This window comes from Brachyistius frenatus, unplaced genomic scaffold, assembly GCF_029030835.1.
Source record: "Brachyistius frenatus isolate BFR_SWC_R1_liver_20210118 unplaced genomic scaffold, ASM2903083v1 Contig_18, whole genome shotgun sequence".
Classification (NCBI taxonomy): domain Eukaryota; kingdom Metazoa; phylum Chordata; class Actinopteri; family Embiotocidae; genus Brachyistius; species Brachyistius frenatus.
In genome coordinates, this window is record NW_027210617.1 from 3,163,725 (window position 1) to 3,175,720 (window position 11,996).

At 43.8% G+C, this 11,996-nt stretch overlaps 1 protein-coding gene across 3 annotated transcripts in view; it reads left to right on the forward strand.

Annotated features, from left to right (window-relative positions):
* The window catches only part of cbarpb (CACN subunit beta associated regulatory protein b), a 252,131-nt gene extending 242,158 nt beyond the window's left edge, over positions 1-9,973 (forward strand). For all 3 annotated transcript variants that reach the window (XM_069694893.1, XM_069694892.1, XM_069694895.1), the window contains 6 exons: positions 1,516-1,678; positions 2,166-2,337; positions 2,689-2,841; positions 3,304-3,541; positions 4,118-4,307; positions 5,433-9,973. In XM_069694893.1, coding sequence (XP_069550994.1) covers positions 1,516-1,678; positions 2,166-2,337; positions 2,689-2,841; positions 3,304-3,541; positions 4,118-4,307; positions 5,433-6,945 — 2,429 coding nt within the window. In that variant the 3' untranslated portion in view covers positions 6,946-9,973. The remainder of the gene's footprint in view (positions 1-1,515; positions 1,679-2,165; positions 2,338-2,688; positions 2,842-3,303; positions 3,542-4,117; positions 4,308-5,432) is intronic.
* The last annotated feature ends 2,023 nt before the right edge of the window (positions 9,974-11,996 follow it).

Here is an 11,996-nt window from a genome sequence, read left to right on the forward strand (position 1 = left end):
GTCTATTCCATTAAAATGCTGTGATCTCACCTCAATTAGTTTAAGTAGCTATGCCACTCCTGGAACACATTTTAACATTTTGGGATCAGTGAATGCACTCTGTGTCCAGAGAACATGATTTATTAAAAGGCATCAGTTTGGCACCAAACTGCTTTTGTAAGCCCTTTTGTTAAGTTTTCCAGTCAGCAGTTATCACAGTGATTCTCCACCAAGATGTCTGAACAGTCAGTGTAAATATCTAGTAGATACAGCCCAACCAATACTGGATTTTTGTGGCAGACGCAGATACTGATATTGGGGAGTAAAAAAAATTATATCAATAAAGCAGACGATATTCTGCTGTGTATATACAGTATATATAAACCGATTATTATTTTTTTTTAAACGAACACTCCAATGTGGTTATAATACACTTCTGACACTTGTGATAAAGTAATGTAATGTCATAGTGGGGGGGGTTATTTTACACTATTGTCCACACTGTGATCAATGCAATGAAACGGACAACCTTACAAGGAATTAATTATATATATATATATATATATATATATATATATATATATATATATATATATATATATATATATTTATTTATTTTTTAAACACACAAATACAACAATTTCGAATTTACCCAAAGCATCTATGTCTGCATTATGTTCTATAAAAAAATGTTTCATTTTGGCATATATCGGCCAAACAAATACACTGATACCAATATATCTAGCCAATATCAGCTGATCAAATCAGCCAGCCAATATATCAGTCAGGTACTAATATACATTCATGCAGATAGAAGGACAGAGTTGTGATTTAAGTTTTTTGGGGGGCATTGTATACTTTTATTACACAGCTGACAGTTTAACAATGACAAGAAAAGAGTGGGAAGAGATCTTGCATGACGTGCAACAGAGGTCGTCGTGGGGACCAGAATCACGGACCAGAAATAATATTATATATTAGATTAAACATCACCTTTTACAGGGACCAAACTGCACAAAACAAGAGCCCCTTCAATTCATCCTGAAGGGACCATGAATGTCTGTGCCAGATTTCATGGTAATCCATCAGATAACAGTTGAGACATTTCACTCAAAACCACAGAGCTTGACTTCATAGTGTTCCAAGAGGAAAAGTCATGGGATCATCAAAGTAATTTGGGTTCATCCTCTCTATTCGACTCTCTGTACCAAGCTTGGCATCAGTCCATTGAATAGGCACTACACAGAATGAGGGAACAAGAGTAAAAATCATAAAGGTCATTGGGGTTCATCCTTTGGGGAACATGAATGTTCAATGTTTCATTTTGGTGAAAAGCAGTACAAACTGACTGACAGAAAGAACATGCGAAGAGCTATGTCGCTAGCATGGCTGAAAACTCTGAACTGATTCCCTTTAGATAATGACTGTCAGCTATAAAATGCTCGTCCTTTCATGCTTTGCCATCTTTCTTCCCTCACCCATCTATCCACCTAATTGCTGGTATCGTCTGTCCCTTTTCCCTCGAATCTCGAGTAGAAATCACCATCAGGGTGGATGAGTCAGACTGCCTGTCCATGGCCAGCTCTCACGACCAAGAGACAGAGCGCTTCCTCTCCACAGGCCCCACGGGCCGTCGTGTCTCCTTCAATGAGGCCGCGCTCTTCGATCACGGCAAGAAGGCCCCGGAGAAGGGCCGCAGGTCAGAGAGCCAACACATGCACAAAGGGCCACATTTATAAATCCTCATGCTTTTGAATCAACATTCAACTGTCATCAATGTCCGTGCACCCCATGCTTAAAGCGCTCCGAGATCAACGGATGTAAACATTTCACTGATTCCAATCAACTTGTATGTTAGTTTAGGGTTTATGAATTCAGAATGTATTACGTATGCTGTGGACAAAAGGAGCTCAAACTTTTTCTCCTACTATCACCTACTTTTCTCTTAAAGCCCTGAGCCTGATATGCAAATTCTTCAATAGGAATAATTCTGTCATGCTAAATGCAGAACCCACAGTGTCTGTAATGGGTTTGAAGTCACATATCTCCCCCTGGCTGTTTGTCTTTTGTGTAACAATAAGCATCATGATTTCAAGATTTTCAGAAGTGTATGCAACTTATGTCTCATCTCATCTAGCAGGGATGCGCAGCTCTTCATTTAACTCAATGCCGTCCATGCACCTCAGGTACACTCTGACCGAGGGCGACTTCCACCACCTGAAAAACGCCCGGCTCACACACCTCCACATACCTCCCCCAGCCCTCAGGATCGTCACCATCCATGAGTGCGACTCGGCCGAGAACACCATCACCATGACGACTCGCCCTGTTACTAAGTCAGCACTTTCCATCTTCCAGGTGACAGCCTTGACCTGTTATTAGTCCTGATGTACCATTAGTCTCAACCGAGGCCAATTAGGGACATCTATCACGTGGGTCAGGTCAAGAAAATGTATCAACATAATGTACCCAAACACGGGAATCAGGGATCTCTGCCTGCTCATTTCAGCATTCCCTGCACTGATTTCTCATTTAGGTAAAGCTGGTCAATCACTAGTGCTGGGCTACCAGCCTGGAAGGAAATCTGGACTTGACAGTGGTTGTTCATTACTACATTAATCAACATGTTTTTTTGTTTTTTTATTCCAATAAACATACACTCAACAAATGATATAAAAAGGTAACAAAGTCGTGTGTGCTTTCCTTCAGCCGATGCTGTGCCCCCTACCACAAACAGCGTTGACCAGCCTGAGTGTCAATCCCAGCTGCGCCCTCCCTGGAGATGCTCTCAACTCTGTGGTGGACACCAGCTTCTGTAAGAACACTGTAGCTCTTAACACCAAGGAAACAAGCTCCAGCTCTGTAAGTTACCTCAAAGTATTATAAAATAATCAGTATTTCACACCACCCGAGTACTAATTTTCACAAAGCTTGGCATGTCACGTTGTGCTTTTCTTGCTGAAGGGCACATGAGTGCAAATGTCTCACAAATCCCGAGTATGCATACAAATTACCTGCAAGTGCTCGTGTTTTAAAAAAACGAAGACGTTAGTGTAGAATTTAGGTCAACGTGAAATTTGTGGAGTTAATCATTAATCATTTGTAGAATGATGCATTTTTCTCAAACCAGCGAGTCATTCGTACAGCCATTGCAGGGATAACTTAAAGGTGGGTGGGTAGGAGGGGGTTAGAGGGGGGAACAAGAATGATGGGTGATGGGTAAACATGGAAGCCAGTGTGGAACATCACTGTCAGACAGGATTACACACAGACTACCAGTGTTGTCAGGTCTTCTTTCTGACAGTTCTTTTTTTCTCTGCTCAGATTGAGATGATGGGAGCGGGGCCTCGGGGCAGAGGTGGCAGTGTCAGTGTTGGAGAGGGAGCAGCGGTGGGGAGCGGTGCCTTCCCTGCTGGCGGCGGTGCAGGAAGCCAGAGGCCCGTGCTGCAGTTCTTCACTAAACTGCGGCGCCATGCTAGTCTGGAGGGGGCCAGTCCATACTTCAAAATCAAGAAATGGAAGCTGGACAGCAGCCAGAGAGCCTCGAGTCTGGACACCAGAGGTAATGGATCCTTGATGGTGCAAAGTGTATTCCTGTTGTATTATTTTTAGAAAGATGTGTGCAAATGCAGCAGGGAAGTGCAACAATTCTTTGTGGTTCTCTGTCACAGTAGTAAGTGGAAAGATGAAAATTATAGCGTTGGTAATTTCTTTCCTTTATGTATCTTCTTTGTTTATTTGTGGATTAAGGATTTTTGCCAACATTCTCTCATGGTAAACAGACAACGGTTAATCAAGGGCTCCAGCAACCAACTGTGAGCTGCCTTTTCACTGAGCTGGAGATACACACACACAAGCGTACAAGACAGATGGCTCCGTGACGTAAAGTTCGGTCGTTCCAAATCGATTCGATCCCCTGAGTGAATCCTCCCTGCCGATCCGCTTCATCCTATACACACACATTTCTCCCTGCTCTTCCCCAGGCTCACTTCTTCTGTCGCACCGGGGGACCAAATAAAGATCACAATATCCCCCCACAGCTGACGGAAGCTTTCGGCTGGATTAAATGTCACTGCACTCCTGCTGTCACGCAACTTGTGTAACTCGCTGCTCTTTCTTCATGGTCTGTGTGAGCCAGGTTCTCCGAAGAGGAGGCAGTTCCAGCGCCAGCGGGCCGCCAGTGAGAGCATGGACCAGGACGACAACGATGCGCACCACATAGACCTCATCCAATACATCGCCCGCACCCAGGATGTGGCCTATTATCCGAGCCAGCCCACTACACGCCTCCTCTCACCTCCTTCCACACCGCCCCCCTCCCTCGGCAGGTATCTTTAATTCCCTTGCCATTCATCCTGTCCACTGCTTTGCTTCCTTGCACTCATTTATTTCCTGCAGCTAGAAAACCTATGCTAATGATTTACAGTAGGCCAAAGCTCTAGGTCCCAATTCTCCACCACTTTACCTTCACAAAAAAGGTTTTACGACCTGGGTGAAACACCACTGCAAAACTCTCAAAATGGTTGTTTAGTCGTGCCAGATGAGCAGGGACAACTTCAGTGTCCAGTAAATTGAACTACAAGTAATTGAAAAATATAGAAAAGGAAACTGTCCCCTATATTATTTAAAAAAAATAAAAATAAAAAAAAATAAATTCTGCTATGACTCTTTATTAGACTAAAAAGCACAAGGCTGAGTAACTGTAAATACTATTCAACCACAGTCTAATCTGTATGTAATGAGATCCCTGTAAGCAAGAGTTTTTTTTCAAAACCAGTTCCATGATCTTAAACCAGATGCAGGGGATTCCCAGAGTGCACTTTTTTTCCCCCCCCAGAGTGGAGTGGAGAATTAGGATGTGGGGTTTATATCTGGCATGAGAAACCATTCCATCGCTGACATGGTCTGATAATGTCATGATGTCCTCAAATGGGCAAGGGGCCACCATGATCCTGTTATTTTAAGTCTGCAATTATAGCGATGCAGATTTGACAGAATATGAGGTTATGCAACAAAAATAAGCAATCTTCCAAAGTGTCTTCTTACGTAACTATTTATTTTCCTATGCTGAATATTAGATGAAACAAAATCTTGTACAGTCTTTCCTGTGTACATTTGATGATATTTATTGTTGAAAAGAAAATCAATTTCCGGAAAGCCTGCTGTGCGCAAAGAAATTTGATGATCTACATGCTCATTTACTCAATATTTTCATGAAGGCATGGGATTTTTGAGAAGTTCCTGAGCTGACATGGCTTCAACGACTCAGCAGCCATTGCAAGTCATTAAAATCATTGTGTGCACTGTGACCACAGCCATGTCTCAGATGAATGTGTTATTTAGGTAGATGCTCTGTCACTGACACTTGTGTTGCGTGTCTCTTTGCTTCCCCCTTTCCTTTCTCCGTACTTCTTTCATTTTCTTGTCTCTCCATCCCTGTGTGCACACTACAGGTTAGAGGTAGAGGTGATTGTAGAGCCCAGCTGCAGCCATGGAGGACCGGGGGTGATTGGCCTGTCCCCTGATCCCCAAGAGGAAGCATTATCCATGGTATTGAGGGAGGGTGCCAACCTCTCAGAACCCCTCGACCCCCAGGATCCCCAATCACTTTACAGAGACATCTGGACACTACGCGCAACACTCGAACAGTACGCCACCTCGGACCAAAGCAGCAACAATGACAGGAACTCAGTATGCAGTGATGCTGACAGTGTGTATTCGCTGGGCGGACGCACAGAGACAGAAAGAGGAGGGCTCCCCAGATCCCCGTCCCAGGATTTAGGGGATGAGGCAGAGGGTGGAGAGGATGACAAGGACTTCTTTGTGTATATGGATGACCATCTGGGGTTGAAGGAGTCAAAAAAGAGAAAGCAGGGAAGCACAGAATCAGAGAGAGGGGGCAGTGATGGAGAAACAGGGACTCGTAAATTGCTGCAGATGGACAGTGGCTATGCGTCGATAGAGGCTCCACCTAGAGGTCCGGAGGACCTGCGACTCTTTGGGAGCAGCAGCATCAGCGGCAGCCCGAAGGACAGAACAGCCCACGAGAAAAGGCACCATTTCACCAACGCAGGGCGAAGTGGCACTATCGGTGAGAGTTTTGAGTCTCATCTCTTTGAGGAGGAGCCTGAGGAGGAGTTGCTGTTGGGTGCCAGTGGAGGAGTTTCCATCAAAACAGGTGCTGGTTCACTGAGCTGGATCCCATATGGTCAGATGCTCACACCTCAAGAGGCTGCGCAGCCTCCACCTCCACCACTATCACTGCACCGGCGAGACTACAGCATAGATGAGAAGACGGACGCGCTATTCCATGAGTTTCTCCGCCATGATCCTCAGTTTGACCTGCAGGAGTCGCCGCTAAGAAAGCACCGGTCCCGAATCCACCTCCGCAAACAGTGGCAGCGCCACAAGCAGTGGAGCGACCCCGGTGTCAGACACTTCCAGTCCTCCTTTGAGAGACAGCGAACTCCGTTACGGAGGGGTGACAGTGTAAACTACCCCCTCGACACGAGCTATCACAGTACGCTGCCCCGCATCGTCAGTGCTCCCGACGAGGAGACCAGCGATGGGACCGGCAGCACTCCCGACACGCCAAAGGTAGAACCCACTGCGGCTGCGGATGGAGGAAAGGTCGAGGAGGAGGACCACACATCATCTCCTCCTACACCTCTTCATCCCTCCATCTCAGAAAAAGACAGAGGGCTGGGCGAGCACCCCGACCCTCAGGAGGACAGCAAACAGTCCGGGCACCCTCCCGAACCCCCGGACGAGCGCTCCCCCCCTCAGGTGCCCGACTCCTCAGGCTACGGCCCGCAAACCATCACAGCAGAGCTCACAGACAAACTGACTGCTAACCTGGACGAGAGGCTGTACATGGGCCTTCGCAGGACCAAGGACACAGCCACTGAGTGTGTGACGGTGACGGTGACAGCCGCACACACTTCTCCGGACCACAGCCCAGTGTAGCAGGGCTCCAGTCGGCCCCCTCTCCAACCTCACTCCTGCTGATACACACTTTTCTTTCAGTTGGGTTTGTCTCGCCTCAGCTCACACGTCTCTCTGTATTCAACTTGAATGGTGCGGTCCAGACCCAAAAAGAAAAATATGCTTTGAATCAACCTACATTCAAACACTTATTCCCAGATAATCTTAGATACGGTTGATCCATCACGAATACATCCAGTCACTTTGTATTAGTCTTAGCTTTACAAAGCTGTTCAATGTTGCCATTTTTCAGTTGATGAAGAAAATACAAATCAAAATAATTGATGAGTCGAGCTGACATATCGAAAATCATCGGGGTTTTAGTGATAATTGCTTCCTCATTCATTGTTTCTGTGTCTGTAGTCTATTTACGTCTCCACTGCTGTCCTTCCTGTCGGTAAGAATAAGTGAAGCTGAGGGCTGGTATGGCCTCGGTACTCCTCGATCCACTGTGAAACCAGGTGCTATTAGACAAGCAGAAAGCTATTGAACTGGACAAAACCTACCAGTCCTCTGATCGGACATTATTGGAAAACAATTTGTTTTGTCATTTGTGAACAACAAGATTGTTAAAATATCTTAATTAATCTGTCAAAACTACATTAGACATCATATATTTTGATGTTGGCCTGTTCCCGGTCAAGACAAACCTTCTGAAGAAATATGACAGTTCCTTTTAAAATGAATCTCAAATATGAAAGACTACTCAAGTAGAGTTCTTAACACTGGTTGTTTGGATAAGTAGTTCCCGGTTAGGTACCCCAAAACAGTCCCAAGGAAAATCTGAAGGGTCGTCAGATGATGAAAGGGCCTATTATTTCTTCTTCTGAACAGGAAGATCTCCTTCGATTCTCTTCACTGAGTGTGTGGCTGGTCATGATGTTTGCTGTTTTTGACTGAAAGTGCTTCTCAGCTTTGGGATAAACTTCTTGTTTACTTTTTATTAGTTTGTTAAATGATTAGGTAATATATTTTTGTACGTCTGCATTGCTTAAATGACAATGAAAACTCACAATGTGGAAGGTTTGTGGAGGACAGGCTCTGCACCCACAGACAGAGCTGTCAAAACTAGTGAGGCTCCAGCATTCTGGTGTAATGCCTCTTTATCAGTCATACATACGACACTAATGTACGACTCCATAAGCTGTGACTCTTCGTACTTTGGGCATCACTGACATGACATATCTGTCCTAACAGGCAGAACAGCCATGACATGGGGAGTTAGACTGCAGCTGTCAGATGCGATGCCTGCCGACACAGATGCTTATTGAATTTATAAGAGAGGCATGCTTTCGCACGCATGAGGCTCACAAAACAGGCTTTATTTGTTCACATATGACATTCTTGTTTTTCCCTCTTCTCCTCTTGAGAAAATTGACAGTGCAGTAGATTCCTCCCACAGGGGCTGAGGACTTCACCTCCTGTCAGCGTATAAAACCAAACCGAACAAGGACCATATTTATATTTAAATCCACTTTGTTTTTTTCTCTTATTTTTCTTCTTCTTGTTTTTATAATGAACCAGAGCTGCCATTCAAGTAAAACCACATCAACAGATTATGTCCCGAGGGTGATGAATTCAAGTACAGGCTAGAATTATGCTAATGATCTGCTTTTATATCCTCAGCAGCAGTGGCAGGTTGATAGTAACCCAGTTTTGCTCCCGAAATCTCTTTCTCAGTGGAGCTGTAGGGCTCTCTGTCTCTCCCATGCGCAGTGAGGGGACCATTACAGAAGATGGTGTGGAATATTAATGACGAGAAGAGAAGGGAAACCCTTCTTGCGTCACCATTTTCCCTCTCCTCATTCTTTGAGGTTGTTGCTATACAGTGAATCGAAAAGACTGAATTGAAACATCAGAGGATCGAAATGATCCCCCTCTCTTTTGTTTGTTTGGACGATGATGCTGCTTTCCAGCCGGCCCAGATTACATCTCTCTTCTGTGTGTGACAGGAGTCTCCTCTTGTGGCTAAGTGCATTCTGAGTCAGAAGCTGCGTTCCTCATTAGGAGAACAATAGCCGAGATGAAAGGAGGTGAGAGTGGACAGCCTAGTCATTTTTTCATTGCTCTCCTTTCTTTCCCATCACAAACGTTCAGCCATTATGTCACCATTAAGAAACGCATTGCTCTGGCACAATTTTGGTCCATCAAATCATGTTCTTTTTATGATGGCGCTAATCAGCAGGAATGGTAATAAAATATCAGAGATCCCTCTCTCTGTTAGGAAGGAAGTGGAGCCTACTTGATGATGACAATTACTCAGCAAATTCTGACAGTTCTGGTGTAAGAGGAAGAGAGCTGCATTTCCCTCTGATCAAAAGCCAAAAGGTGTAACAGACGACGACAGAACAGCAACCACAAAGAAAATGGTCATAATGTTTGACTTCAAATCAGTACACCTGTACGAATGTTAAAGTTTGCTGTGTATACAAGCACAATGTCACAAGAGCTAGACAGAATCAATGTCCTTTATTCAGTTTAGACAGATGCTGTATTACTGGGGACACTGTGGTAAATGGTGTTCGTATACTAACCAGTAGCCTGTCAAATGCATTGATGCATAGCCATGTGTAGGTCTGCATGAGAGTTAACATTTTAGTACAAATCTTCATGTTTTCTCAGGCTTATGGTACAAACAGATCAAGTCCATAGTTAATGCTCATTTGTTTAATGCAGAAGACAAAATATTGGTATGACTACAGATTTTGTATTTTATGGGATCCACTTTTAAGAGTCATGCTAGGATGCTGTATCTGATGAGATTTTGTGAGATTTATCTCTTTGAAAGTAGAAGTATTTCTGTATTCCTTGCTTGTTTGTGAACTGCTTGAAAAAAAAAAAAAAAAAAAAAAAAAAAAGAGCTTTCTTAACAACTTTGCTTTTATTGATCCAGATCTATTGAGCCTTGAGGGACCAAATCGTGAAAAGAAAAAAAAAGTGTTATTTTAGGGTTGTTTTTCAATCTGTGAATAAATGAATGAAGCAAAATATGGTTATAGCGTGCCTTATTTCAAGAAACTGGTTGTTAATCAAGGCGTGGGAATGGAACGCAGAAAAGGTTCAATCTCACGAATCCCATTTCATTTTTCTCTGTTGCTTAGCCTCATATTGATTTCTCACCTCTCCTCATCACCTCCTCCAAATTAATTGGAGAGAAAAGCCAAATCCAGTCGGTGATCTACAAAGGGAACTTCTCAACTTCTCGTGTCTGCCTTTCTTTTCACACCTTACAACCTCCATCTGGTTTAACTAGAGGGTCAACACACATAGAAACCGGAACAGTAAAACACAGTCGTACTACGACACTGCTTTACCCTGCTCGGTGCTTGTTCTGACCTTCATGGAAAAGTTGATCACAGCTCATGAGAACTCTCCTGACCCCTATTCCCTTTAGCATGTTAGCATGCTAATTAGCACTAAATACAAAGTACAGCTGAGGTGAACCGAATGTCGGACAAATTAACATTTTTACACGATGGTGTTAAATGTAAAGATAAGGGATTTCCAACGTTTATGGCAATTTTTCCAGTAATTTTGGAGATATTTCATTCAATACCCCAAATGCTGAAGTAAAAGGCAAAGAGTCACCAACATCTGATTCATCCCCTGGGATTTATGAAAGTTCTGTTAAAAACGTATAGCTGTCCATCCACTAGTTGTTGAACTATTTCAGTCAGGACCAATGGATTGCTTTACATAGACCCACACTGCTATCATGACTAATAATAATGACAGAATATACTAGATCAGAGTAATTCTGTTCTGAATCTCATTCAAGAAGTGGCAACTAACAAAAGTTGCAGGGACTACTACAAGAACTACTGGAGGCACAGTTGTGTATAAATGCGTGGGATTGAAAAACAGTCCTTAATGGTCTTTTGTGAACTGAGAAGGACGGGTTAGTGATGGAAACGGACTGATCCAGATTAATGCACAGCCTGAATCTTCCTGTACAGGGACAGGCTCGTCACAGTAGAAGCCACAAATTGCCTTATCAAAGTCTGGGATACTGCCAACCCACCAATCAAAACCATACATCAAAGTCAAGGTAAAGCCAACTGCAGAGGGATGCTGGCTGAGATGAAGGAGACTGCGGGGAGGAGTGCACAACACTGCTCCTGATGCAGGGGAGGAAAGTCCTCTGCAGCACTGAGAACATGTCAAAAGAAACGCGAGTGCATAGAATCATATTCTTGTACTCAAAATATTGTGATAGTTAATTTCAGTAGTCCAGGAATGATCATTAAATATCTCGAAAAATCGATCATCTGAAAATAACCATACAAAGCTATGAAAAAAGACTGCTCTGAAAACAGACTGGCTTGTAGTCTGTGTTTTGCTGCTTCAGGCTACATTGTTTCATGTTATTTGTTCACTTGGAAAAATATAATTTTCATAACAGCAAATGTATTGTTCTCAATCAAATGACTGTGCACTGCAGTGCAGTGATTTTATATGCATCACTTTGTATTTTATACTGACAGACAACGCAGAGCAGTTTAAACAAGCAACATTCATTCATTAAAAAGGGTGGGGGGGCTTTGTGGATCTGACATTCATCTTTTCCAAACGAGGGAGACAGCCACAGTCTCAGCCTTCCTCTCCCCCCGTGTTTGTTTCGCTCCTTTGCATCATTGACGCTTACCTCCATCACCGTCTCCATTATGTGCCAGCCAATCACTGAGCCCGACACCTCGGCAGTCAGCCAGTGGGGTGACTGCAGAGGGGTTTTCCTTCGGTATGTACAGATACGTCATCGTCGGTGCAGTGTGGCAAATCCAGTGTAACACCTCTCAAAGTTGTTCACATACTTTATCTGCTTTCAAGTCGCTGTCAAGTCACCAGGCCTGAAGAAAAGAAAATGCATCCTTTGTCCTATCACATATACGATGATGGTCATCTCCCCATTTTGAAGATGCTCTTACCAATGCAAGACTTATTGGCAGCTGGATAAAGTATGTCCACTTTCTAAGTGCTACATACCACCAAAGCCCCTAAAAGTCCCACGTTGACTGTCAGCTGAGATGAGGTAG